This window comes from Adiantum capillus-veneris, chromosome 29, assembly GCF_014529385.1.
Source record: "Adiantum capillus-veneris isolate H3 chromosome 29, ASM1452938v2, whole genome shotgun sequence".
In the NCBI taxonomy this organism is placed as follows: domain Eukaryota; kingdom Viridiplantae; phylum Streptophyta; class Polypodiopsida; order Polypodiales; family Pteridaceae; genus Adiantum; species Adiantum capillus-veneris.
The window spans coordinates 34,697,375-34,724,762 of NC_140959.1; the positions used below are offsets into that span (position 1 = coordinate 34,697,375).

Sequence of the window (27,388 nt, forward strand, 5' to 3'; positions counted from 1 at the left end):
TGGGTCATGCCACGACACTAAGTGACACATAGCATTAAAGAGGGGGGGGGGGGGGGGGGTAAGGGGATCGACGGTCCGGAAGGCCAGGGCAGGATCTTGAGGCAGATCAAACCCGGACAACACGACAATCGGGGCGAAAGTGAACCTGGACAGTGCAAGAACCTGGACAGTGCAAAAATCGAGGCCCCTGCCACCCGGTTTTGAACCTAGGATCTCGCAGCCCAGATTTCGTGACGCATGAGCTAACCATCTCACCCACGCGCACATGTTGTACCCTTGGCCGTTTTTATAAGCTTTTATTATAAGCCCTCAGGCACTGTCCGAGTTTAATTCGTGGCTGGGTTTAGTTTTTAAGTTGACATTACGGCTGCGATCTTCTTGGCCTTCGTGCGTGGACTTCCAGGTCCTTATCACCTTACCCCCCCCTCTTCAATGCTATGTGTTTCTTAGTCATAGGTGGGGCATGCCGCCTTGCAACAGCATCATGTATACCAGATTGACGGACCTTTAAAGTTCTATTGTTACTAGACATTTGTTCATTTTTCTTTGTTCCATTCTTTATTGAAGATGAATTTCGAGATGATAAATTTGGAGCACTTCTGCCTATGTGGCAGAAGCGTTGGCCTTTAGAAATTTCAAGATTAAAAAAATCAATGCCTTTCGTTAGTGCCACCTAGGCACTAGTGCTCGAAATTTAACTGCTGGGGGAGGGGGGGGGGAGGGAGTGGGCTTTTATTGATACCTAGCTCAATACTAAAGTGGATTGTTGGTTAATGGGGATATAGTATATGGTCATTACTATGCATGATGCAGGTGGTGACAATTTGTCTCGTGGATGCATGAGCCTTGCATGAGTCAGGCACTTGCACTTTCATCAATGCTCTGTCTTATGTGCAGCTCCGTAATGCATCCAACTGTCTCTGTGGCCCCTCAAGCGAGTCAGCAATGAGAACAATATCATATCATCTTCATAAAGCAACAAGGGTATCCAAGTGTCTGAAAACTGTTCATTTCTCTCTCTCTCTCTGAGTGCAGCGGAAGAGGAACAGAAGAGGAGGACTAGAACCCTCCATGTGCGTATTACTGGTATCAAAGACACTGAAAATGTAGAAGACGAAGTGAAGGAACTTTTGCAGCGCATGGGCATCCCGGAACCTATGCACACAGGTGCTTGGAGAGTAGGAAAGAAAGGAGTGGATGAGAAGGGAAACGTCAAAGAGAAAGCACTTATTTTGCGTTTCCCGACTTTGGAAACAAGGAAGGAATTCCTGAAGAAGAGACCGGCACTTAAGAAAACTGGAATATTTATGGGGGATGACCTTACTTTAGCACGAATAGCACATATGCAAGAGTTGATGCCAGAGATCAAGGCAGCAAGGGAGAAGGGAAAAATTGCCTTTTATAGAGGAGGGAAAGTAGTGGTTTTGGAAAAACGCACAGCATGACGGTGCGAGACATATGGAACCACACTCCGGATGGCGGCATGGAATTGTAATGGATCATATAGGCTGGATGTGGGTGCCTTTGAGGATAGCTTCAGAGATAGAGACATTGTCTTTTACTCAGAGACGCATCAAAAATCTGGACAGTTGATGCCAAGTGTGACTGGTTATTTATGGGAGACAGCTTGTCGGCCAGACGCTAGATCCCAGCATGGGAGTCGAGGTTCAGGAGGGGTAGCAGTTTTATTCAAGGAGGAGTTGCAGCTGCTATTACAGATTGTCCGGAGAGATGACCAGGCAAGATACATGTGGGTGAGACTGAGAGCTGAGACAGGCAGATTCTTATACATTGCTATATGTTACTTTCCCCCTAGCACATCAGTCTATACCTCACCTAGAGGGCAATCCCCTTTCTCTATACTTGATGATGACATATGGGAGTTCTCTAGAGATGGAGATATCATTCTCTTGGGATACTTTAATGCCAGGACGGCCAACTCCCAAACGGTATTTTATGATACCTCGGAGGAGATGCTTAGAGAGATGGATATATCGGAGATGGGGCTTGGCAGACACTCACAGGATAGAGAGCACACAGAGTATGGGAGATATCTCATAGAGATGGCGACTACGCATGGTCTTGCCATACTTAATGGTCTAGAGATTTTTCCTTCGTCTGGGGGATTCACATGCTTTCCACACAGACATGGGGCCACTAGAGTAGACTATGTCATGACTTCACCGAGCTTCATCTCTAATATTCAGGATTTCAGTGTGGGCCCTAGGCCTGTTGGAGTAGCAGTGGACCATGCTCTCTTGACTTTTTCAGTCTCTTTCCAGTATAGTCTCTCAGACACCACGGAGGATTGCACACACAGGGTATACTTTTACACCAGAGACGGATTCAGTTTATGTGGAAGAGATTTACAGACGGATGTGGGCAGCCACGCCTGTATATACAGTGGAGGAGATCACCACTTTATTGGCGGAGATCTTGCATGGGGCAGCAGCAGAGGCACACCCACACACTCAACCAGATCAGAGAAGACGTTCTGGGAACATGCCTCAGAATAGTTGGTATGATGAGGAATGTTGAGAGATGAGAGTTCAGATTCAGAGTGAGCTTATACTTGGAGTCATTACATATAGATAGTCTCGGAATGCTCTTCGGCGTTTAGTGCGACGGAAGAAGCGGGCCTTTTTAGCCCAGATGGAACGTGATTTGTATCAGCTCTTTTTGAGTCGAGATTCAGGTGAGGCCTGGCGTCTCTTCCGTGAGCACTCACCTCCTCCAGTGATTACCTCTCCCGAGACTTGGGGTCAGTATGCAGCATCATTATATACAGTACTCGGGCAACCACCATTACCAGACCCTCTAGAGCCATGTCCAGCCACTAGTACCTTCTTTACCATTGAGATGGTGAAAAACGCCATTGACAGGATGAGGACTAGGAGAGCATATGATCATGATGGTTTGGTGGCAGAGCACTTGATACATGCTAGAGATTTACTGTCAGAGGTTCTTGCACGGTGGTTTAACCGTGTCATGTGTGAGGGACTACCCGAGTCCTGGAGATTATCTACTATTGTACCTCTCTTCAAGGCAGGGGACCCCACAGTGCTGGGAACTACCGTACTATTATGATAGGGCACACATTGGCACGGTTGTATGCATCCATTCTTGAACAGCAACTGAGTAAATGGGCAGAAAATGAGGGCATACGAGCAGTAGGACAGGCTGGATTCAAGAGGGGTTTCTCCACTTTGGACCATATTCTTACACTCAGAGCCATTATTGAGGAGGGTCGGGCTCATGGGAGACGGATGTATTGCTGCTTTGTGGACTTCCGCAAAGCATTTGACACAGTGCCGAGGGCCCGATTGATGCACAGGCTACTGAAGTTGGGAGTACCCACAGAGATCATATGGGGGATCATGGCTTTATACGGCTCAGTGAGACTGGCCAGGTACGCACTCCTGAGGGGATTTCTGACATTGTTCATTCCACTATTCGAGTGAAACAGGGGTGTCCTTTGTCCCCTACACTTTTTGGTATGTATGTAGATGAGGTCTCTGACTACATTGACAGAGAGGGCGACAGAGGCGCTCAGCTAGCAGGGACATGGATCCCTTTATTATTATATGCTGATGACATTGTGTTGATATCAGAGTCGCCAGAGGGCATGCAGAGACATTTGGATGCATTGCACAACTTTGCAGAGGATAGTGGACTGTCTGTTTTTGAACCTTGGTAAAACCAAGGTTATGGTGTTTAACACCACACCACAGTGGGTCAAGAGATCGGCACCTGCATTCGTATATGGTCAAGACACTGTGGAGTACACAGATGAATATACATATCTGGGGGTGGTATTCACGGGACCGAGGTTTACTCTGAGGAGAGCAGCAGAGACTAGACTGTCCAGAGCCTATGCTGCATTGGGAGGGCTAGAGAGGATGTGTTCGCAGGTTGAGTTTCAAGAACCACGAACAAAGTTATGGCTCTTTGATACTGTGGTTGCTTCAGCTATGCTTTATGGGGTCCAAGTGTGGGGACCATCTGTGAATCAGGACAGTTGGAGGAACATGGAGAGACCCTTGGTATTTATGATATCCCGGATGATTAGAGCCAAGGCCTCCGTACCACATGCGATTATTCGAGTTGAGGTAGCCGCCCCTCCTATAGAGATTGAGGCTCTTACCAGATCAGTGTCCTTTATGCACAGTCTATGGGATACACATAGAGGCAGATATACTAGATTGGCTCTCGAGTCCTCTAGACAGTTAGCGATGCAGGGAGATGCATCATGTTGGTATGTGCAGAGTCGCAGACGACCTCATGGTTTCAGAGGCACGGTCTCAGCATGGATAGATTGCCTCCCTTTCAGTATTCCCTGGATGCACCCTTCCTACCAGTCACACGGACGGAGATCACTAGACTCATTCGGCAGGATCTTATACAGTTGGACACCAGAAGGACATGGGTAGAGCCGATGCAAGAGTTGGGCACCAAGATGGCTTTCTACAAAGAGCTCCTTCTCCAACTTTCGGGAGATGGGTTTGTGACTCGTCCAAGCTACATGGACACTCATTTGTCTCATGGTCTGCGATGTGCTATTGGTCAGATTCGCACATCCTCACACCAGCTGGAGACTGAGACGGGTAGTCACAGAGGGATACCGCCGGAGTCTAGGATATGTCAACTATGCGGTAGAGAGCCAGAGTTAGAGCTACACTACATATGCCACTGCACTGTGTATTATGAGATACGAGGGCGCTTCCATTGCTTATTCAGGGAGGGTTTTGGACCCCTAGATAGTCATGAGGTATCAGGATCAGAGATGCCTTGGCCTATATCTACTTGAGCTACACCGACATAGAGATAGTCTGTTGAGGAGACATGGAGTACGACAGTTGCAGAGACACATCACAGACTTCTTTGGATCGAGGGAGCCAAGAGACCAACCACCAGCACAGGGTTGTACCTGCATTCATACGAGAGGCACCCTCATTGACAGGGCGACTGAGCTCGGGAGATCGAGACGACCACGACCGAGACACAGGAGCACACTACATCGACGGAGACTCCAGCAGAGGATCAGAGGCATTCTAGCACGACACCCAGATTGTCATTGAGGGCCTATTCTACATTTTCAGATTTCACATTTCACACTTCATTTTCAGTTTTCATTTTTACTTTCAGTACTTTTTGTATTAGATTCACCACTTTGTATCTGATGGTCTCATAGGTCATTTTGGCCTTTTGAAGAGGTTAATATATCATTTCATTTCATTTCATTTCTCTCTCTCTCTCTCTCTCTCTCTCTCTCTCTCTCTCTCTATCAGACTATTTACCATGGAGGAGATTGATGAGATCCGCCAACGACCGATGATGGATCTCCTATGCTTTAGCTCTTTTGAAGATTGTACATCCTGCTCATCTTGTATCAGCTCTCACCCATTATATTTACCCCCTTACTCATATCCTACACAGTTCCAACTAGCTGCTTAGTTCACATCTAGCAGTTAAGATTTTAGTTTTTCACTTTACTTCATTTTATTTTTGTACCCGGACATTGTATTAGATCCACCAAGATTGTATCAGTTTGGTCTCATAGGTCATTTTGGCCTTTTGAAGATGTTTAATATAACATTTCATCTCTCTCTCTCTCTCTCTTCTCTTATTGTTTTTAGGGTTTCGTCACTTCTTCTTTGCTGTTTTTAGGGTTTCAAAATTGCTTTTTGGCTGTCTATAGGGTTTTGCCACTGTTTTTTAGGGTTTTTTACCGTTTTTTTTTGTTTTTTAGGGTTTCGTCATTGTTTCTTGCTGTTTTTTAGGGTTTTGCCAATGTTTTTTTTGCTGTTTTTAGGGTTTCAAATCTGCGTTTTGCTGTTTTTTAAGGTTTCAGAAATGTTTCTTGCTGTTTTTTTAGGGTTTTTTGTGTTAATTTACTGTTTTAGAGTCTCTCTCTCTCTCTCTCTCTCTCTCTCTCTCTCTCTCTCTCTCTCTCGCTGAGTCCAGGATTTGTCAGGTGTGCCAAATAGAGCCAGAGACAGAGCTACATTACATATGTCACTACCCAATATACATAAGATATGAGGCCGCTTTCGCTGTCTATACAGAGAGGGTTTTGGGTCACTTTCTAGAGTCATGAGATACCAGGATCAGAGATGCCTTGGATTATACTTACTGGAGATTCGCAAACACAGAGAGGACCTCTTGAAGAGGGGCACAATGAGAGAGATCCAACGACAGCGGAAGATTACAGATTTCTTTGAGTCACAGACAGAGGAGTTCGAGTAGCCCCCACAACATAACAACACCAGAGGCATACTGCTTGATCGAGCGATAGAGTTAGGGCGGTCCCGTCGCCCACGGATGAGGGGGCCCTCTCGATATCGACGTAAATTGCGACAGAAGATCCATACTATATTGGTGCGACATAGGAGCCGTCCTGGATACTGATGTATATGTATATGTATATGTATATGATGCCTCGACTGTCAGAGAGCTCCATTGTATCAACTCACCCTTTGTATTCTCTTTGTATCGGCTTTCTCCCCACCCCTACCCACTATTTTCTTTTCAGTTCTTTGTACTTTTTGTACCCAGACTTTGTATCAGATCTCGCCATGCCCTGCTGACTGCTGACTGCTGACTGCACGCCATGCCCTGCTGCACCCTCGCCATGACCTACTGCACTGCCTGCGCGGGCCCAGCTACCTACGCGCAGCCTGTTTTGCGCGCCTAATTACTTACGCGCAGCCTTTTTTTAAAAAAAAAAAAACTTTCGTTTTGGGCCTGCCTGCGCGCTGGAGTCTATTCCCACTGCCCCTGCCCGTCAGCTATTCCCACTGCCCTGCCCGTGAAGTTTTCTCTCGTCACCTTTTTCAACCTTCAATACAAAGGGGCCTCACCCATTGAGTCAACCCCTGAACGGCTATGGCAAAAGGGGCCACAAAGGATGAAATAGCCAAAATGGAGGACAAGCTACACGCCACGATCAAAGAAAACAAGAAATTGACCGACTCCGCCATCACCACTATCATCAACCGCCTCTCCAAACTTGAGAAAGAAGTAGAAGTCTTGAACAAAGAGAAAGAAGAATGGGCAAGGGAGAAGGAAGACAAAAAGAAGGAGCTTGAAGGATGGAAGAAAGAGAAGGAAGAGATGCATGAGCAAATGCCATCCTCAAGGCCTCAATCGCATCCCTTACCCCCGAGGAAGGGGAAATCAACAAGGACACAAAGGAGGCCATCAAAGAAGAACTCACTAAAGCCCTAACCGAGAGCCTGGAAGACAAGCTCGAAGCCACAAAGGAGGGATGGGTAGAAGTGGTCAAGAAGAACCTCAAGAAAGAAGCGAAAGAGGACGCCCACAAGGAAGAAGCTCTCCTTGTACACACCACCCTTGAAGAGGAGAAGATGAGGAATGCCCGTCGCCTCAACATACGAGTCACCGGCATTGAAGAAAGGAAGGAATCCACCCCCGAGAAAGATGGTAAAACCTTATGCAACACACTTGGTTACAAAGTAGAAGACCCAACCCCCTTCACCAAAGCTTGGCGAGCCGGCAAAGACCTCACCAAGAAGAGGCCTCTTATACTCCAATTCCCATCGGAAGAAGCACGCACCCTTTTCATCCGAAAGAGGGTAATCCTACGAGGTCTCACGGCCCCCCCCATCTACCTAGATGACGACCTCACAAAAATGCAAGTGGAGCATAGAAGAGCATGCACGCCCCGGATCCAACAAGCACGCAATGAAGGAAAACGAGCCTCCTATCGCGACGGCCGGGTCATCATCGATGGCAAGGCCGTAGCATAGGGACTCGCGGCCTATGGGACACTATATGAAGAGATACACATGGCAGTTTGGAACTGCAACGGCTCTCTGTGGACACACCCAGGGAGATTGGAGGAGGTGATGCATGACAGAGACGTCATTCTACTCACTGAGACAGGAGAGCTCAGAGAGAGGTCTACCCCGAGTACAGGATTATCAGTGGGAGTCTACACACAGGAAGTGCACACGTCACAACACCACTAAAGGATCTGGCGGAGAAGCAGTCCTCTACCGTGAGCCAGCTTTCCGCAGTTTTACACACCTCAGCCCTCAGTTGCTTTCCACATACTACCCACACTGGTAGACCTCCACCCTCTGGGATGATGCCCCAAAACCGGTGGTACGACGAGGTACGACGAGGAGTGTAGGGATCTATACAGGCAGCTACGGGCTCGACGAGCCTTGGAGGAGATCACTGAGAGCGAGGTTCGGCAACAGATGAAGGCCATCACACACCGTAAACGGCGGACCTTCGAAGAGGCATAGGAGCTTGAGCTATACCACCTTCTCATGAGTACAGACTGCGCCACTGCATGGAGGATTCTCAGAGAGCCACGTCCTACCACCCCCCTGGAGGATCCTCAGATCTGGCATGATTACGCCGAGCGCCTATACCAGATACCTGGGCAGCCATTGATCCCGGAGCCACCCGACCCTCGACCTACCACCTCGACTTTCTTCACATCTAGTATGGTGAAGAGGGCTATTCGACGCCTCCAGCATGGCCGCTCAGCAGACCACACTAGACTACAGAGCGAGCACCTCATCTATGCAACAGACACCCTCTCCCCCTTGATAGCACGTCTCTTCAACCGCGCTTTGGTTGAGGGACTACCAGAGGAGTGGACCATGCACACCATTGTGCCGATCCACAAATCTGGCGACACCTTGGACCCAGGGAACTACAGGACTATCATGATTGGCCACACATTAGCCAAACTATATGGGGCAGTTCTTCAGGCAGAGCTCAACACATACGCAGAGGCATCAGGGCTACGTGCACCAGGACAGGCAGGGTTTCGACGCACTTTCTCGACCATCGATCACATCTTCATGCTTCGCTGCCTGATCGACGGAGCGAAAGCACGGAAGAGACGACTCTACTGCTGCTTTGTGGATTTCCGCAAGGCTTTTGACACCATCCCTAGAGAGAGACTCTTTCAGCGTCTCCAGGAGCTACAGATACCATCTAAGATGATATGGGCCATTCATTCTTTGTATGCACAGGTCATAGGTAGTGCGGTGCCCAGGTGGAGTATCGGACCCCATTGCTAGCACCATTGGTGTGAAGCAAGGATGCCCCCTCTCCCCGACCCTATTTGGCCTCTACATCGACGAGATAGCAGATTACATCCTACGAGCAGGCGGGGCGGGCTCCGACTTGGCAGGTACACCAGTCCATATTATGCTCTATGCAGATGATATTATTCTAGTTTCTGAGACACAGGAGGGACTACAGAGCCATCTACACGCCTTGGATGATTTCTGCACACATCGAGGGCTCACAGTGAACCTTGGCAAGACCAAGGTCATGATCTTCCACACCTCCAGGACAGTCCGGAGTAGAGCAGTGCTCATGGTAGTAGGTGGACAGGTTGAGGTAGTTGATTCATATGTATATTTGGGGGTGACTTTCACTGGCACCACGGGCAGATTTTCCATGACCCAGGCAGCCAGAGACCGGCTTACACGAGGATATGCAGCATTGGCCACCTTAGAGCGCAGATGCCACCAGGCCCACTTCCAGGAGCCCCGCACCAAAGGGTGGCTTTTTGACACTTTAGTTACACCTGCCATGATGTACGCTGCCGCAGTATGGGCACCAGGACCCTTAGCATCTCTCTGGACACAGATAGAGCGCCCACAGATCATTATGATCTCTCGTTTGCTCCATAGCAAACCATCAGTACCACACGACATCATCAGAGCAGAGCTAGCGGCACCCCCCATGCTAGTAGACGCCCTCTTCCAGACAGTTTGCTTCATTCAACGCATGCGAGAGCTTCCACCAGACAGACTCACACGCAGAGCTTTCGAGGCATCGATACAGCTACATCAGGAGGGGGACACTAGAGCATGGTACTCACAGTTCACAGAGTGGTTCACATCCCATGACTTGGAGATCACAGACTTGCTCCCTTTTCAGTATGATCTTGACTCCCCATGCATACGCCTCTCACACCATGAGAGGAATCGAGTTCTCAGACAGGATCTCTGGCAGCTATACATCCGAGAGACATGGATCACACCCAGAGAGCCTCTTCCTACGAAGAGGCAATACTACAGAGACCACTTCCTGACCATCCTAGCAGATGGTTTCATCCAGAGACCGAGATACATGGATGTCCACATGCCACATAGAGCACGGGTTGCCATTGGACAACTCATAGTATCATCACACCAGCTAGAGATTAAGGCAGGGAGAGCTGCACATGTCCCCAGGGCAGAGAGGATATGCAGACTTTGCACAGTAGACATTGAGAGTGAGGAGCATTTTGTGTGCAGATGTAGAGCATATGAGGGGATCAGAGGCAGATATCGACTTTGTTTGCAGATCAGCCCACCTTACACCAGATTCTTTAGTCCTGAGACCAACGACTTTTCGGCCGCTTCCTCATAGAGGCACAGCAGCACAGGGACTCTCTCCTTCAGACATCATCAGATGTGAGAGACGAGCGCCAGACAGCTTACAGATTTCTTCCAGAGGGGCACAGTAGTACCACCATCCCAGACTACTCAGAGAGGAGTGACTCTACAACAGGCTGAGGAGGTCCGAGCTCGCAGACGTCCACGTCCCCATGGGCGTAGGGCACCCCGACTTCACCAGAGAGAGATCGAGGAGATCCAGGAGCGCTACTACAGATCTCTAGAGGAGAGACGCATCCGAGCTTTTGCAGATCCAGCCGCCATCCTATGGGGATTGTTCACACCTCACTCACCCATGCATCATGTCTTACACCCTGATTACGGGACAAGATGGAGCTAGAGATATGATAGCATTTCTTTCATGATTGTATATTCCCCAGCATATAGGATTGCATCTCTCCCCTGTTTTTTAGAACCCCACCCTTGTACCACCTCCCTCCTCCCTCAGTCCTTACACAGGATAGCTATTTTTGCTTTGTACCTTTTCATCCTTCAGAGGATATCCAGAGGACACCCACCCAATGTACTTTGATTTGTCTCATAGGCTGATTTCGGCCTCCTATGGATGTTAAAAAATCTTTCTTTCTCTCTCTCTCTCTCTCTCTCTCTCTCTCTCTCTCTCTCTCTCTCTCTCTCTCTCTCTCTCTCTCTCTCTCTTGCTCTCTCGGAAAGCATTAGAGAAGTGCCAACGGCTTCCCCCACGTGTAAGAAGACGCATCCCTTGCTGGCCGCCCACAAAGCCGCCTTCATGCGGACAGGGAAGAGGATGTCGAATAGAGAAGGAAATGAGAGAATGGAGAAACGAAGTAGAAGAGTGGAGGAAGGAGAGGAGCACTATGCTTCAAAGATGGACCGAAGAAAGAGATGGCATGCGTAGGAGGATTGCTTCGCTCGAGGAGAAAGTGGTCGTCCAAGATTCCATCATCCAAAATCTACAAGGTGAGCTTGTTGAAGTCAAAAGTGGGCGACTTGAAAAAGGGGAATTTCAGCCTTTCATGATGGAGGATCTGAACACAATCAAAGAACAAGTGCGGGTCATCGGGGGGAGTAGCATTATTATTCAGAGAGGAGCTACATCCACTCCTACACATTGTACGAAGAGACGATCACGCTAGATTCATGTGGGTGAGGCTGAGGGCCGACGCATGCCGATTTTTATACATTGCCATATGCTACTTTCCCCCCAGTACATCAGTCTATGGTGGGCCTAGAGGTCAGTCACCTTTCTCAATCCTAGACAATGACATATGGGAGTTTTCCAAGGATGGTGACATCATCCTCCCAGGGGACTTCAATGCCCGGACGGGCAATGCTCAAACAGTCTTCTATGACACTTCAGAGGAGATGCTTAGAGAACTGGATGTAGGAGATTTGGGGCTTGATAGACATTCACAAGATAGAGAGGAGACATAGTATGGGAGACATCTCACGGAGATGGCGACTAAACATGGTCTGGCGATACTTAATGGCCTACAACGTTGTCCTAGAGCAGCTGTTTTCACATGCTTTCCACACAGGCATGGAGCCAGCACAATGGACTATGTCATGGCACATCTGAGCTTCATTCCCTGCATTCATGATTTCACAGTAGGACCAAGACCAGTGAGTGTAGTAGTGGATCATGCTCTCTTGATACTTTTCGTCTCCTTTCAGTACAATACAACCCAGGTGTCAGGAGGGAGGACACATACCTGCTATACATTTACACCAGAGACTGATTGTGTTTATACAAAGGAGGTCTATAGTCGTCTATGTATTGCACCAGAGGCCAAGACTCTCAGTGGAGGGAGATCACCACTTTACTGACTGAGACATTGCATGATGCATCAGCAGAGGCATACCCACACACTCAGCCTAATGAGAGATGCCGTTCTGGGACCATGCCTCAGAACAGTTGGTATGATGAGGAGTGTAGAGAAACGAGAGCACAACTTCAGAGAGATCTTCTTCTAGGGGTGATCAATTACAGACAGTCTCGGATAGCCTTTAGGCGCCTTATGCGACGGAAGAACGAGCATTCTTAGCTCAAATGGAATGAGACTTATACCAGTTGTTCTTGAGTAGAGACTGAGGAGAGACATGGCGTTTCTTTCATGAGCACTCCCTTTCCCCAAGGATTACTATTTTTGATGTGTGGGGTTAGTATGCAGTTCAATCGTGTCATGTGGGAGAGTCTACCTGAGACTTGGAGACTGTCTACTATTGTGCCTATCTTCAAGGCAGGTGATCCTACGGAGCTTGGAAACTACCGTACTATTATGATTGGATACACATTGGCACTGTTGTATGCATCTATCCTTGAGCAACAGTTGAGCAGATGGGCAGAGAGTGAAGGCATACGAGCAACGGGAGAGGCCGGTTTTAGGAGAGGCTTCTCCACTCTTGACCATATTTTGACATTCAGAGCCATCATTGAGGAGGGTAGGGCACATGGGAGACGGATTTATTGTAGCTTTGTGGATTTCCGCAAAGCATTTAACATGGTGTCCAGAGTCAGATTGATGCGTAGACTACAAGAGATTGGAGTGCCCATTGAGTTGATTTGGGGGATCATGGCTTCATACAGATCAGTGGTGGGACATGTACGCACTCAAGAGGGGATATCTAATTTAGATCACTCCACTATTAGAGTGAAACAAGGTTCTCCATCGCCTCCTACTCTATTTGGTATGTATATAGATGAGGTTTCAAATTTCATTGACAGAGAGGGTGACAGAGGTGCCCAACTGGGACAGAGGTGACTGCTTTTCAGACACTTAAGGAAAAATTGACTACTGGACCAGTGTTGGCTTTGCTAGACTTGCAAAAGCCATTCGAAGTTTAATGTGACGCTTGTGGTCGTAGCCTGGGAGCAGTCTTGATGCAAGAAGGCCATGTGATTGCTTATGAAAGGAGAATGTTTTCAAGGCCAGAGTTGGTAGCCGAGATTTATGAGAAAGAGCTATTGGCAGTGATCCATGCTCTTACACAGTGGCGACATTATTTACTCGGAGCCGATTTCATAGTTTTTACAGATCATCAGAGTCTACGCTACTTCTTGTCATAGAAGCAGCTTTCGGAAAAGCAGATGCGGTGGGCTAACATTTTGTCACAGTTTTAGCTCTAGATTGTCCATGTTTAAGGACAAAAAAATTTAGTGGCAGATGCATTGTCTAGGAAGCCCCTCGTCTTCGCTATTTGCGCGATTCATCACCAAAGCTTCGAGGATATGGTTGACCAGTACGCCATAGATCGTGACTTTGCAGACATTTTTACTCAGATTGTCACAAACTGCTGACGTGTCAAAGCCCTAAAGAATGGAGCCAACTTACAAATGCCGGCCGTGGGGCCTAAACCCTAAGAAGAACAAGTAGCAGAAGAAGAAGAGGTCCTACCAACTTATGGGACCCCGTCCGATGGAGCCCCAGTGACACAAAGGGATTAAAATAAAGCAGGACTCTCACACATACTCACACAAAAGTGATGATGTGGCAGTTGTACGGACGCTCCGCGTTTTTCGTTGACTGATGACGTGGCAGCTGTACGGATTTCCGTAAATTATGCTGGCAGTTTTTTGGCATTGCTTTTGGACCAAAAGCTTTTGAGTTTGAAGGTTTTTCATGTAAATTGCTTTTATAGGCCAAGGGCCTTTAAATACGTGCTAAGGGCTCATTCTCTGGCATGTTTCCTGGAGAAGGTGCAAAGTCTGGAGTACCGGCTTGTACTGTGTTGATGCAATATAAAGAAATACCGAAAGAGCCGCCAAGGTTTGGGGCCAATACTCTCTCGGGTGGAATTCCGCCACTCCGTGTCGCGTGTCGTTTCTCTCTCTCTCATTTTAGTTGTTATTGAAGTGCTAAAAGTCTGTTCAGTGTGTTCTTTTCTATTGGCACGTGGTGCCCATCATGTGACACAGATATAGAATGTGGAGACAGTTCTAGGGTATTCCATACGGGATGGCTACCTGATGAAGAAAACAATGTTGTGTGTTACACAGTTTTGGAGGGAAAATGTCTTGACAGAGTGCCATTGTCCACCTTTTTACGGGTCATGGCGGCATTGATACCACCTTGAAGGGTGTCGAGCGTTACTTCTTTTGGACAAGACTCAAGAAGGATGTGGACGACTTTGTTCGCAGTTGTTTAGTATGCCAAAAGGTCAAGTTTGACAAGCATAAGGCACAGGGATTACTACAGCCTTTACCCATTCCCACCCGCCCTTGGGAAAGTATTGCAATGGATTTCATCGTTGATCTCCCAAAGACATAGAGTGGGCACGATGGCATCTGGATTGTCATTGACAGATTTAGCAAGCAAGCTCACTTCATTCTAGTCAAGAAAACAATCAAGCCGGACCATTTAGCAAGACTGTTCATTGCTCAGATTTTTTGGTTACATGGCATGCCTGAGACCATAGTCGTAGACATGGACCCCTGATTCACGAGTTTATTTTGGAAGGCTATTTGGGAGAACATTGGCACGCGCTTGCAGTTTTCGTCATCATTCCACCCGCAGACAGATGGGCAATGTGAGATAGCCAATTTAGTGGTTTTGGTGTCACGAGTCTGTGACAACTTTACTTGTTGATTTCTTTTTGGGGGAATTTTAGTTGATTTGTATTAAAGCACCCCTCTGGAAATGCCAATGCCCGAGTTGCATGGTGTGAGGCGGACAGTGAGTCTAGGCCGGACGGCCAGTGAGCACTGAAGTTGAGCAAATGGACTAAGGTTAGCCACGGTGGGGCTACGAGTGTAAATCACCTGATAGCTGGCCGACATTGCATTTTCCGATGTGGTTCCAGTGGTGATTGATGGTCAGACGACCAGTGTGAGTGACGTGGAAGCATCTCCTAAAATTTAGGGAACTGCTATTTTGGGTTGTGAAAATGTGTTCGCGTCATTACCTCCGGTATGACAAGGGGAACATTTTATTACTCTGCCGCGAAGTCAACTAGGCAACCGGTCACGAGATTTTTAGGCGGCAACCTCGAAACGGGAAATGGCCTGTAAACGCACCAAGTGGCACATTTTTGTGCACTTTCCTTATGCAAGAGAAGGTAGCGCTGAATTTATAGCTGGGAGGCTCATTTTGGAGCTCTCTGTCACAGGTTAAGAGCTATGGAGTGCTTCCTTTCCCTCTTATGTACAATGCGGTGCCAGGAGTGATGCCCTGCTCGCTACGCACTGCTCTCTCTCTCCCCTTGAGAAGTATGTTATGCCCCTCTAGTGGGATTTTCATTTGACCAATGTACAGTTATGTGGGTTCATGCGCGATTGCCGAGGCAAGAGCCTCTTGCACAGGTACTGGATTAGCTAGCGGCTAACCCCCCCGCAGTACAGGTGAATTCGGAGAGGTTTCACGTGCGAAATCTTGTCCGATTCAAAGGGCAAGTAGCCCTACAGGTGCGGGAGCTCGAGGACTTGCTACGGATGCGACGGGCATGCGAAACGGAGCCCGAAACAGGGAATTACAGCCTGCTGTGTATTTTTGCAGGTTTAGGGTTTCGGCCCTAAACGGTCCCTAATACCCCTAGGAGGTTCGGGGACGCGAGGGGACCGCTGTACAAATGAGCTGGCACATTTTCGGGGCAGAAAACAGAGAATTCAGCGTGCTGCAGATTCTTGCCAGGTTTTGCAAAGTGTCCGTATGAGTCGAGAAAGTCATCGAATGCGTAGGGATACCGACTGTGAAGGGTCCTAGTACAATTATGCTGCCAAAATGGGGCCAGAATAGATGGAATTCAGTCCAGATTGTGCGGGGCAACTTGTAGGGAACCACAGCTTTTATTCCCTCTGTTAAAGAATAAAGAAATACCGAAAGGGGCGCCAACCTTTGGGGCCTACAGGTGTCGTTGTCGGCTTGGAAGCATTCTAGCTTCTTGGCCGTGCTATTTGTCTTGAAGTTAATTCAGTCTCAGTTACAGGTTCCTTTTAAGTCATTGCTTTGTGTCGTAAAGTTAAGTGTTAAAGAATCGGGTGAAAGCTAACGTCTACCGCCTTTCGGGCCGGTTTCATGGTTCCATCGCCGAGACAAGATCACTTTTCCCTTAAGAAGTGAGCCTTGGTTGGTTTGCGGCGAAGACACAAAGCACAGGGACTTGGAATTACACTATGGCTGACAGGAGAGACAATGCGATAGAAGAGGGTTCCTCTTCCCAGGGTAGACAGGCTATTCCTTTACAGCATGAAGTTGGCGAGAGTGCACGACCGCCACTGTCTACGCCTTTTGTTCGTGTGAATGCACAACGAGAACAGGTTCAAGGGTTCATGACTGGGCACTTTGAAGAGGATGCGTTCATGACACAATTAGTTGCTGCTGTGAATGTCTTCACTCAGTTGGTGCAGAATCCCAGGTTTATGGATTATCTGCAAGCACCATTAAAGTCACAGCAGGCATGGGAATGCCCTCAACGTACAGAGCCCGTTGAGGCTCAAGCCCAGGTCCCCCATGCGACTGAGCAGGATAGGGAGCATTCACATGTTGCGGAGTCACGTCAGGCTCCTAGACAGGTCCCTCCTTACCATGAACAGGTGGCGAGGATCCCTACTCCACAGGTTTTGCCAGTTCAGCCCGCCACCTTTTAGGGTCAAAATGTTGCATTGAATGGACAGGGAACCAGTCTCCAGGCAATGCGTCAAGTTTTTCCACCACCCACGGTACATCCTAGGTATTTCGGGGGTGGATCTGTGTTCCAAAGTATGGTTGGTTATGCGCATGGAAACCAGCAGTACATGCCTAGAACAGTGTTTGGGGGTATGCATGGCATGACGCCAAACCCCATGTATGGTAATATTGGCATGCAACAAGGCTTTCAGAGCAATCAGGGCCAGTTTGGGGTGCCACAGGTCAATTTTGGCATGGCTGGTTTTTCTGGACAGCAGCCAGACATGGCACCTTTGATGCAGAATCTCAATGACCAAGGGGCACAGATGGTCCCTACTATAGTGCCCATGTTGCAGACGCTTCCCTATGACAATTTGGGCCCAATAGAGAAGCCAAAACCATACAAAGGAGGTGCAGCTGTGAAGTTTAGCACCTTTAGTGGCTTTGAGGATAAAACAAAGGCTCTTACTTTCCTCCAGCAGTTTGATACAGCTTATGTAGGAGGGAATTTTACAGAAGCCTCTAAAGTAAGAAAAGCTGCCACTTTCTTAAAGGACAATGCGCTCACATGGTGGACGACATTGTTAATGCAAGGACAGACACCCGCCACTTGGGTTTACTTCAAGCAAATGTTTGCATCTGCTTGGTTGTCAGATGAATTTGAAGCCGACGTCATGACAGATTGGCACCAGCTTACTTCGGCTACATGCAAGAGCTTGCTGGAGTACAATAGGAGGTTTTGTAAAGTGTTACTCTCAGTGACCTCCTATAGATTTGTGCCATTGACAAAGCAGATTGAGAAGTATTGTTGTGGGTTGCCTAAAGGGCTTCGCGATTACTGTACCAAGAACAGAGTGGCTATCCTCACTCAGCTTATAGAAGTTGCTAACACTGGTCTTGCCTTGTTGAAAGGAGAAGACAGTGGGTTTTCGAGCAACGAGAAAGGAGGGTAGCAAAAGAAAAATTCAGCAAAGCAGCCCTTTACGAGAGCGGCTCCTGAAGCGTCCCAGGGGCCAGCCAGGTTCAATAAAGGCAAAGGTTTAGCCGAGACTTCTAGAGCGCAGGCGAGGAAGCAAAAAAGGAAGCCTTTTATGCGTAAGACGCCCGAGGAAAAGAAGGTCTTGATGGCCGAAAACAAGTGCTTTATATGCGAGCAGACTGGTCATTTTGCAGCTAACTGTCCACAAAAGAAAAGGCCAGCTGACTCAGATGACAAAGAGGACAGGAAAGGAAAGAAGCCTATGCCCTCGGCAGGTTTAGTGCCAGACATGTTGGGCGACAGGCCTAGTACAGATGCCAGTGAGTTATGCAGAGCGTGGGGTAAAGTTAGAGACCAGATGGCACTTATCTTTTTTGATCCAGGTGCCAAAGCAAACTTTATCACGCCAAAATTAGCTATGAAGCTGGGCATCAGAGTTGAAGAGATGGGGTATATCGCAGAGGCAGGATTGGCATGTCCTGGCCATTCAGAGTGCGTTACTCCCATCATTGGAAAGCTGTGTCTGCATATTCAGTCATATGTGGACACAGAAGAGTTCTACATCATGCCACTGTAAGGATGTGATGTCTTGTTGGGGATCCCGTGGATGTTCCGATTGCATGGAGTCTTGGATGCCTACAACAAAAAGATCACTGTACAGCATAGGGGCAAAACTCACATCTTGGATGTAAAGTTAAAAGGAGAGTCAGTCCCTATTGTATATCTTCTGCTATCACTTCTGTAATAAAGAATTATCTTTCTGCGTACTTGGTTTTTGCACGTGATGTTTCAGATAGTTGCCAGTCAAATTTATCTGTGTTAGATAAAGACAGGCTAGCATTTTTGCAAAAGTTTAATGGCTGTTTTTTTGATTCATTACCGTCTCAACTACCGCCGGAGAGGCTCGAGGATCAGGTGATTGATTTGGTGCCAGGTTGTAGCCCACCGTATAGGGTTAGTGAGGTGCATCGGAAAGAGATTATGAGCCAAGTGGAGGAGCTCTTAGAGAAAGGGCTGATTCAGCCTAGCTCGTCACCTTATTGCTCTCGAGTGCTCTTAGTACAGAAGAAGGATGGCTCGTGGCGCATGTGTATTGACTACCGTGCGTTGAATAAGAATACCATCAAGAATAGGTTTCCTATTCCAAGGATTGATGATACTCTTGAACACCTAGAGGGTGCGGCGATTTTCAGCAGGATCGACCTTAAAAGTGGATACCATCAGATTCGAATTAGGCCTGAGGATGTGCACAAGACTGCGTTTAGAACGACATTTGGTCTCTACGAGTTCTTAGTGATGCCATTTGGTCTTACGAATGCTCTTGCTACGTTCAATAGGATGATGGATAGGATCTTCCGTCCATATTAGAACTTTGCTGGCACATTCTTTGATGACATGATAGTCTACTCGAAGAATGAAGAGGAGCATAGGCATCACCTGACCACTGTGTTCGAAGAGTTGCGCAGGAATAGATTGCTCATCAATGGCAAGAAAAGCGAGTTCTTCTTGGAAGAGATCCACTTTCTGGGACACATTGTGTCAAAGGATGGTGTCCGAATGGATCCTGCGAAGGTAGAAGCAATCAAGACATGGCCAGCTTTAAGGACTGTGCACGATGTCCGTAGCTTCTTAGGGTTATGTTCTTACTACAGAAGATCCATTCGCAACTTTGTAGAGATTGCTTCACCTTTACATGCTTTTCAAAAGAAAGAGGTCACTTTCAGATGGACCCAGAAAGAGATTTCAGCCTTTAATCTCTTAAAGGAAAAGATGACTTCAGATCCAGTCATTGTTTTGCGAGATCTCATGAAGTCATTTGTGGTTTAGTGTGATGCTTGTGGCAGTAGCATTGGTGCAGTGCTAATGCAAGATGGCAGGGTAGTAGCCTATGATAGCAGAATCTTGCAAGGGCCAGAGATGACCATGCAGGTCTATTAAAAAGAGTTACTGGCTGTGATTCATGCCCTCTTAAGTTGGAAACGCTATCTGCTAGGTGCTGATTTTGTTGTCCAAACGGATCATCAGACTTGCGATACTTTCTGACACAGTCAAAGCTATCGGAGAAGCATATGCGATGGGCAAACATTCTCTCCATGTTTCACTTCCAGATTGTGCATGTGGAAGGCAAGAAGAATGTTGTGGCTGATGCGTTATCAAGAAAGCCACAAATTTCAGCTGTGTCAATTCCTTATCATCATGAGCTTGATGACATGAAGGAATAATATGCAAATGACGGAGACTTTGCAAGGATCTTCAACCAATTACAGGAAGGACAACGCCATGAGCACTACCTCCTCAAAGATGGTTTCATGATGATGCATGGCAGACTCTGTGTCACTAGGCCATTGCAACATAAGGTCATGGTAGAGAGTCATGTCCCACCGTATGTAGGGCATCGTGGCATTGATGCTACAATGAAAGCGGTTGAGACATTCTTTTACTGGCCTACCTTGAGGAGAGATGTGGATGCCTTTGTGCGAGCATGCGTGATTTGCCAAAAGGTCAAGTTTGACAGGCAAAAGGCACCAGGGCTGTTACAGCCATTGTCGATTCAAGATAAACCATGGAAAAGCATAGCTATGGATTTTATCTTTGATTTTCCAAGAACAGAGACAGGGAATGATGGAATTTGGACCATTACTTGCAGATTCAGCAAGCGAGCTCATTTCATACCTGTTAGGAAGAAGATAAAACTCGATCAGATGGCACGTCTCTTTATGTACAATATCTTTAAGTACCATGGTATGCCACAGTCGATTGTCAGTGACCGTGACCCACGGATGACAAGTCTATTCTGGAGAGGCATATTTGAGAATATGGGCACTACACTTAAGTTCTCATCGTCGTTTCATCCACAGACAGATGGGCAGTCAGAAGAGGCAAATTCTACTGTCTTGGATCTGCTTAAGTGCTCTGTGTCAGAGCACAAGGCCAAGTGGGAGCAGTATTTGCCGTTGGTTGAGTATGCATATAATAATACAGTGCATTCTTCAACAGGCAAAGCACCTTTTGAAATTGTTGAAGGTCATGTGAAAGTTCCTCCCATTTTGCATACCAAGGAAAAGATCTTTCAGGCAGATCAATATGTACAGAATATGGATGAAATGTACCAGAAGATAAAGCATGCCCTTGAAAGGACACAAGCAAAGTAAAAGAAAGCTGCTGATCTCCACCGTCGTGAATTGTTTTTTTCACTTGGTGATTGGGTACTGTTGTGGTTTGAAAAGGCACGCTTAAAGAAGCGAAAAGGTAAAGAAAGTCTCTTTACAAAGCTTAGTATGCGTTACTATGGGCCTTTTCAAGTAACAGAGAAGATCAGTGACGTCAGTTAATAGGCTGAAATTGCCTGAGAACTGGAAGATTCACAATGCTTTTCACGTGAGTCTTCTCAAACCATTTATTGGTGATGTGCAAGAGGATATGCCAGTTGAAGAGTAGCCAGAAGTTGAAGAGCTTGATGAAATTTTGGTCCCAGAACAGATCATGGCACACAAGGAAAGAAAAGTCAAAGGCAAGGTTACAAGGCGATATTTGGTGAAGTTCAAGAACTATCCACCTATGGATGGAGAGTGGATGGAAGAGAGTGAATTGTTAAGAGTCACCAAATGTATTTCAGCTCTACCTTGAAGCCTTTGGTTTACCACCTACGTATTCTCCAACCCAAGAAGAGCAAAGGTCAAAAGGAAAGAGACATGCGCTAGAGGGGGGTGATCCAGGAGCCAGCACTTCTCATGTATCTATGGATTTAGTGCAATAGAAGTGTACCTCGCTTGACAATTGCCCTTGGGGAATAAAAGTTTTGTCCAAAAGTCTGTTCAGTGCTATAGAAGTATGTCTTGTCAGTTGTCAAGAGTATAGCAATTGCTTCTAATGAGTACATGAGAATGCATTCTAAACTGTTGGTTTATTATGCTTGAAAGGATTCCAAGTTTACTAAAAGTTATGGAGTCTGGACTCTATTAAAGCTAGTGGCACAGTGTGAAAGCTATCCACTATGTCAATGAAACAGTCTCACAGGTAGACCATACATGAGTTAACAAGTGTTGAATACACAAGAGTGTTAACTATGAGCATGTATGTCTCGTACCATGTTAACCACGTGTGTACACACGAAAAGGTTGACAATCGTGATACGGTGTCCACGAAGTGCTATACACACTAATGGATTGATATTCATGCAAACGAGGACGTTCGTGATTTCAAGAGGGGGGTATGTGACATGTCACGAGTCTGTGACAACTTTACTTGTTGATTTCTTTTTTGGGGGAATTTTATTTGATTTGTTTTAAAGCACCTCTCTGGATATGCCAATGCCCGAGTTTCATGGTGTGAGGCGGACAGTGAGAGTCTAGGCCGGACGGCCAGTGAGCATTGAAGTTGAGCAAATGGACGAAGGTTAGCCACGGTGGGGCTACGAGTGTAAATCACCTGATAGCTGGCCGACATTGCATTTTCCGATGTGGTTCTAGTGGTGATTGATGGTCAGACGACCAATGTGAGTGCCGTGGAAGAATCTCCTAAAATTCAAGAAACTGCTATTTTGGGTCGTGAAAATGTGTTCGCGTCATTACCTCCGGTATGACAAGGGAAACATTTTATTACTCTGCCGCAAAGTCAACTAGGCAACCGGTCAGGAGATTTTTAGGTGGCAACCCCCAAACGGGAAATGGCTTGTAAACGCGCCAAGTGGCACATTTTTGTGCACTTTCCTCATGCAAGAGAAGGTAGCGCTGAATTTATAGCTGGGAGGCTCATTTTGGAGCTCTCTCTCACAGGTTAAGAGCTATGGAGTGCTTCCTTTCCCTCTTATAACAATACGGTGCCAGGAGTGATGCCCTGCACGCTACGCACTGCTCTCTCTCCCCCTTATGAGAAGTATGTTATGCCCCTCTAGTGGGCTTTTCATTTGACCAATGTACAGTTATGTGGGTTCATGCGCGATTGCCGAGGCAAGAGCCTCTTCCACAGATCCTGGATTGGCTAGCGGCTAATCCCCCGCAGGTACAGGTTAATTCGGAGAGGTTTCACGTGCAAAATCTCGTCCGATTCAAAGGGCAAGTAGCCCTACAGGTGCGGGAGCTCGAGGACTTGCTACGGATGCGAACGGCACGCGAAACGGAGCTCGAAACAGGGAATTACAGCCTGCTGTGTATTTTTGCAGGTTTAGGGTTTCGGCTCTAAACGGTCCCTAATACCCCCAGGAGGTTCGGGGACGCGAGGGGACCGCGCATTTTCGGGGCAGAAAACAGAGAATTCAGCGTGCTGCAGGTTCTCGCCAGGTTTTGCAAAGTGTCTGTATGCGTCGGGAAAGTCATCTAATGCGTAGGGATACTGACTGTGAAGGGTCCTAGTACAGTTATGTTGCCGAAAATCGGGCCAGAACAGATGGAATTCAGTCCAGATTGTGCGGGGCAGCTTGTAGGGAACCACAACTTTTATTCCCTCTGTTAAAGAATAAAGAAATACCGAAAGGGGCGCCAACCTTTGGGGCCTACTGGTGTCGCTGTCTGCTTGGAAGCATTCTAGCTTCCTGGCCGTGCTATTTGTCTTCAAGTGTAATTCAGTCTCAGTTTTACAGGTTCCTTTTAAGTCATTGCTTTGTGTCTTAAAGTTAAGTGTTAAAGAATCGGGTGAAAGCTTACGTCTACCGCCTTTCGGGCCGGTTTCATTGGTCTTACATTTCTGATCAGAAGACTCAATGGGAAAAATATTTGCCCTCGGTGGAATTTGCCTATAATAACACTGTTCACTTTTCGACGGGGAAGCCGCCATTTGAGGTAATCGAAGGTGCTAAGAAGGTCCCTCCCTTTCTAAGCACTAAAGACAAGATTTTTGAAGCCGATTAGTATAAGAGAGATTTGGACATTGCTTTTGCCAAGATTCGAGAGGCTCTAGAGAAGTCTCAAGCACGACACAAAAAGGCAGTGGATCGACATCGACATGACTTGAAGTTGAAGGAAGATGATTGTGTGCTCTTGTGTTTTAAGAAGGCACGCCTAAGGAAACGAAAGGAAAAGGAGCGGCTTTTTCCAAAGCTTAGCATGAGGTATTATGGCCGTTTCCAGATCAAAGAAAAGATAAATGAAGTATTCTTTAGACTTAAATTGCCAGATAGTTAGAAGATTCACAACGCATTTTGTGTGAGACTTTTTAAACCGTTTAAGGGTGAGGTGCCAGTTGATGGGGAGCCTGATGAGCAACCCGAAGTGAAAGAGAGCGAGGAGATACTCGTTCTAGAACAGAACTTGGCACACAAGGAAAGAAAAGTAAAAGGTAAAGTGATTCGGCAATTCTTAGTATTTAAGAACTATCCGGCATTGGATGCGTAGTGAATGGAGGAGGAGGACCTAGCAGATACTCCTCAGATTTTGGAACTTTACCTTGAGGCTTTCGGTTTAGTTGCGTCTACTTCGAAAGATCCTATGGATCACCAGGGTTGAATCTGGTGCAGACAGGACTGCACAAGAGGGGAGTTACTTCGCTCCTTTGTCACAGATTGCCTGGATGGAATAGAGTCACTGATTTTTTTTTGGATTTCAGGGATATTGCTGTGCTCATAGTATTCTGCTGTTTGACTTTATGACGTGGAATTCCCGAAATTGAATATGAATGATTTGTACTCTCTCATGTGACTTGTTTGAGTGCAGAAGTGAAAGCCGAAATGATTGCTGCATTTCGGTTTAAAAAATCTATATAGACATGATCGCAATAACGATTAGTTAATCCGACATCAGTGAGATGCGGGATGGATTTAGATGCGGTTACTAAATACGTTGCTTGCAGTCATGGTTTGAGATTTGGAATGAATTTTTTTGTGATTGATCTGTCATGTTATGTCCTGTGATGTCATGTGAAGTGATGTGACTTTCGTCTTTGTACAAGTGCTAGATGTGTCATGTCTAGTTGTAAGGTGCAACGGAAGTAAATGTTGAACTTTGCTCAAGATGAGTGCTCCGAATTGTGTTCAAGGTTCCTTTTACTTGCGGAAGGGAGAGCCTTCCGTTCCTTTAGTGAGAGAGTGCAATGGACACAAACATTGTGATGAACACTGTGAATGAAGGTGCATGAGACTGAGAGGTAGAGAGAGAAGAATACGACACCAGAATGTTGTCAAACCCTCATCCGATGGCCCCACTCTCTATGGCGAGAGACATCTACTATTAATTGCACAAATCTCTATAATGCTTTGGACTTGCCGACGATGTCGACGACGTTGAGACGGGCTGAAATCTGAAAAGGCTAAAGGCTGAAATCTGCAAATCTTTATTTTCTGAATTCCGACTCTATGTTGGTGACGATGTCGATGACGACGATGCAATGACGACGCGCTGAAATCGCAGATGCTGAAATCTACGTTTTCTAGGCTGAAACTGCAAACTTCGATGGATCTGACCGTGTGGCGAGGATTGGCTACGGGAAGGTGAGATCTGCGAGGTTCGGGGGTTCTACTGCGGAGTCTGACTACTGAAAACTGAAAAGGCTGGTCTACTTATTGATTCCGTCGCGGAGAAACTGCAAAACGCTAGGGTGTTTGCAGCTTCAAAAACGCTAGGGCTGATCTGGTCTTGCTGTGGAAAATCTGGTAACGCTAGGGCTGATCTGCTGTTGCTGTGGAAATGTGCTACAAAAACACTATGGCTTCTGCTTGGTGTGCTGTCGCCAGGAGATTTGCAATTGCAAAATGTTGGCTGATTTGCATTGCTAAAAAACGCTAGTTTCTTGTGGTTGAAAACGTTGGGTTTTGTTGCCGGGGGTGGTCTTGCTGAGAAGGTGCCTGTTGAACCCTTGGTTCTTGTTGCCTCTTCTGCCCATAAGTGCTAGCGCTAGGTTTCTATATATACAAGCTTATCAAATTTGCCCTACCTAGTTGCCAACAAAAGTCACTTAGAAATAACAAGTAAAAAATGTCAAAAATAGGGAAAATAGGTCTATGCACTGTAAAAATGCTCCTGAGGGGTTCTGATGAAAATCTGATGATCATGCTGTGTGCAACCAGAGGATATGCATCTACTCTAAGTGCCTGGGCATGCACGGTCTGTGAACAGACTCACAAAAGTGCCAGATTACTTCCTAATCTAGGCTAACTGAACTGAAGTGAACCCATGTCATGAAGTAGCTTGTCCACGTGCACATAGGGTTAGATGTGTCACGTGACATCCCCTCCTTTTTAAAGTGAGGTACTGGTACCGAACTGTATGGCGTCGAGGGAGATCGCCAACAACATCCGAAATCCTCGAAAGGACTCTTCGCCGGCCCACTCTGATGTGTGGGTCGTGCGATACTTGAACTTCATAAAGGTCTGCAAAGTCTTCTTCTTTGGGCCGCGCCGAAAGCGACACAAAATCATCTTCAATGCTTCCACTTTGTCTAGAGTCATGCGTCTACCTTCTTCAAGAATCTTTGAGGCTGAAAATTCCTGAAACCACTTCCAACACAAAAACATGAACATATCCATTCCATGTAAAGTGACTGGAAAAATTCTATTCCTTCGAAAAAATCGTGCATGCAATGGAGATGAACATAGAGACGGAGTGCCAAACCGTTCATCAAACACATGCAAACAATGGGGTCGAATCTTGACTTTCTGATCTAAATCTATCAATTGTGGCAAATCACAATGGAAATGCCGATGCTTGATGCTCAATCTTTCTTGTGCTCTTTCGGATACTGTGTCATGCCAAGGAAGAGACATGAAATGTGAATTCCTTGGGTGCAAACATTTCATCTTTTCATGAGTAATCTGCATACATCCGTGCTCATTCATGAGTGAATCGTGCTCATCGTACAATATGTCATGCCTATGAAAAGGGATCACATAAGGACGGTGACCAAAATACAGGAAAGTATCACGAATGAAACACTCGAACAGTGCGTGCTGACTAATCATTCGAACACATAATACTTCCTGCGGGGTTTCTTTGGACCTCAACTCGAGAGCCAAGACCGGTTCTTCGTGATTGATCGAATCTGCAATGAGGTTAGCTTCACTAGAAAAAGTATCAACTAAACCATCATCCTTGTGAACAGGCACATCTTTTTCCTGCAAATCATTATCCTTGTGAGAAATCACATCTTGATCATGCAAATAATCAATTTTATCATTATTATGAAAAGGAGAAGAAGAGACTGAGAGAGTTTCCTTTTCCCGAATCTCTTGCATATGTGCCTGCACTTGAGAGAAGAGTCGCAACATCTCTTTCATGTGTCGGGCGCTCTGTTCGGCCGCCAAGCGCACTTGCTCACGCTCACGCTCCAAGTCGGCCTTTCTCTCTGCTTCTCTTTCTACTTTTCTTTCTGCTTTTCTTACTTTGGCTTCCGAGCGGGCTTTGCTCGCTCGCACGTGCTATGATTGCCATTCTTTCTTGGTACTTACGCTCTATGGCTGCGATTCTTTG

At 46.7% G+C, this 27,388-nt stretch overlaps 2 protein-coding genes across 8 annotated transcripts in view; both read left to right on the forward strand.

The window, feature by feature from the left end:
- BGAL17 (beta-galactosidase 17) overlaps positions 1–27,388 on the forward strand; it is an 85,683-nt gene that overhangs the window by 10,248 nt on the left and 48,047 nt on the right. The window lies entirely within an intron of this gene.
- LOC147419023 (uncharacterized) lies at positions 17,299–21,620 on the forward strand. The gene is made up of 2 exons (XM_086505251.1): positions 17,299–17,800; positions 21,466–21,620. The coding sequence occupies exons 1-2, from the start codon at positions 17,299–17,301 to the stop codon at positions 21,618–21,620; spliced, it is 657 nt and encodes a 218-aa protein (XP_086361377.1).

Bases quoted from the DNA above. Each gene is read 5' to 3' on its own strand.
- LOC147419023 (XM_086505251.1), top strand. From the start codon at position 17,299: ATGGCACCTTTGATGCAGAATCTCAATGACCAAGGGGCACAGATGGTC. The intron at 17,801-21,465 runs CAAAGCAGATTG...AAATTTTGGTCC, and splicing joins CTATAGATTTGTGCCATTGA to CAGAACAGATCATGGCACAC.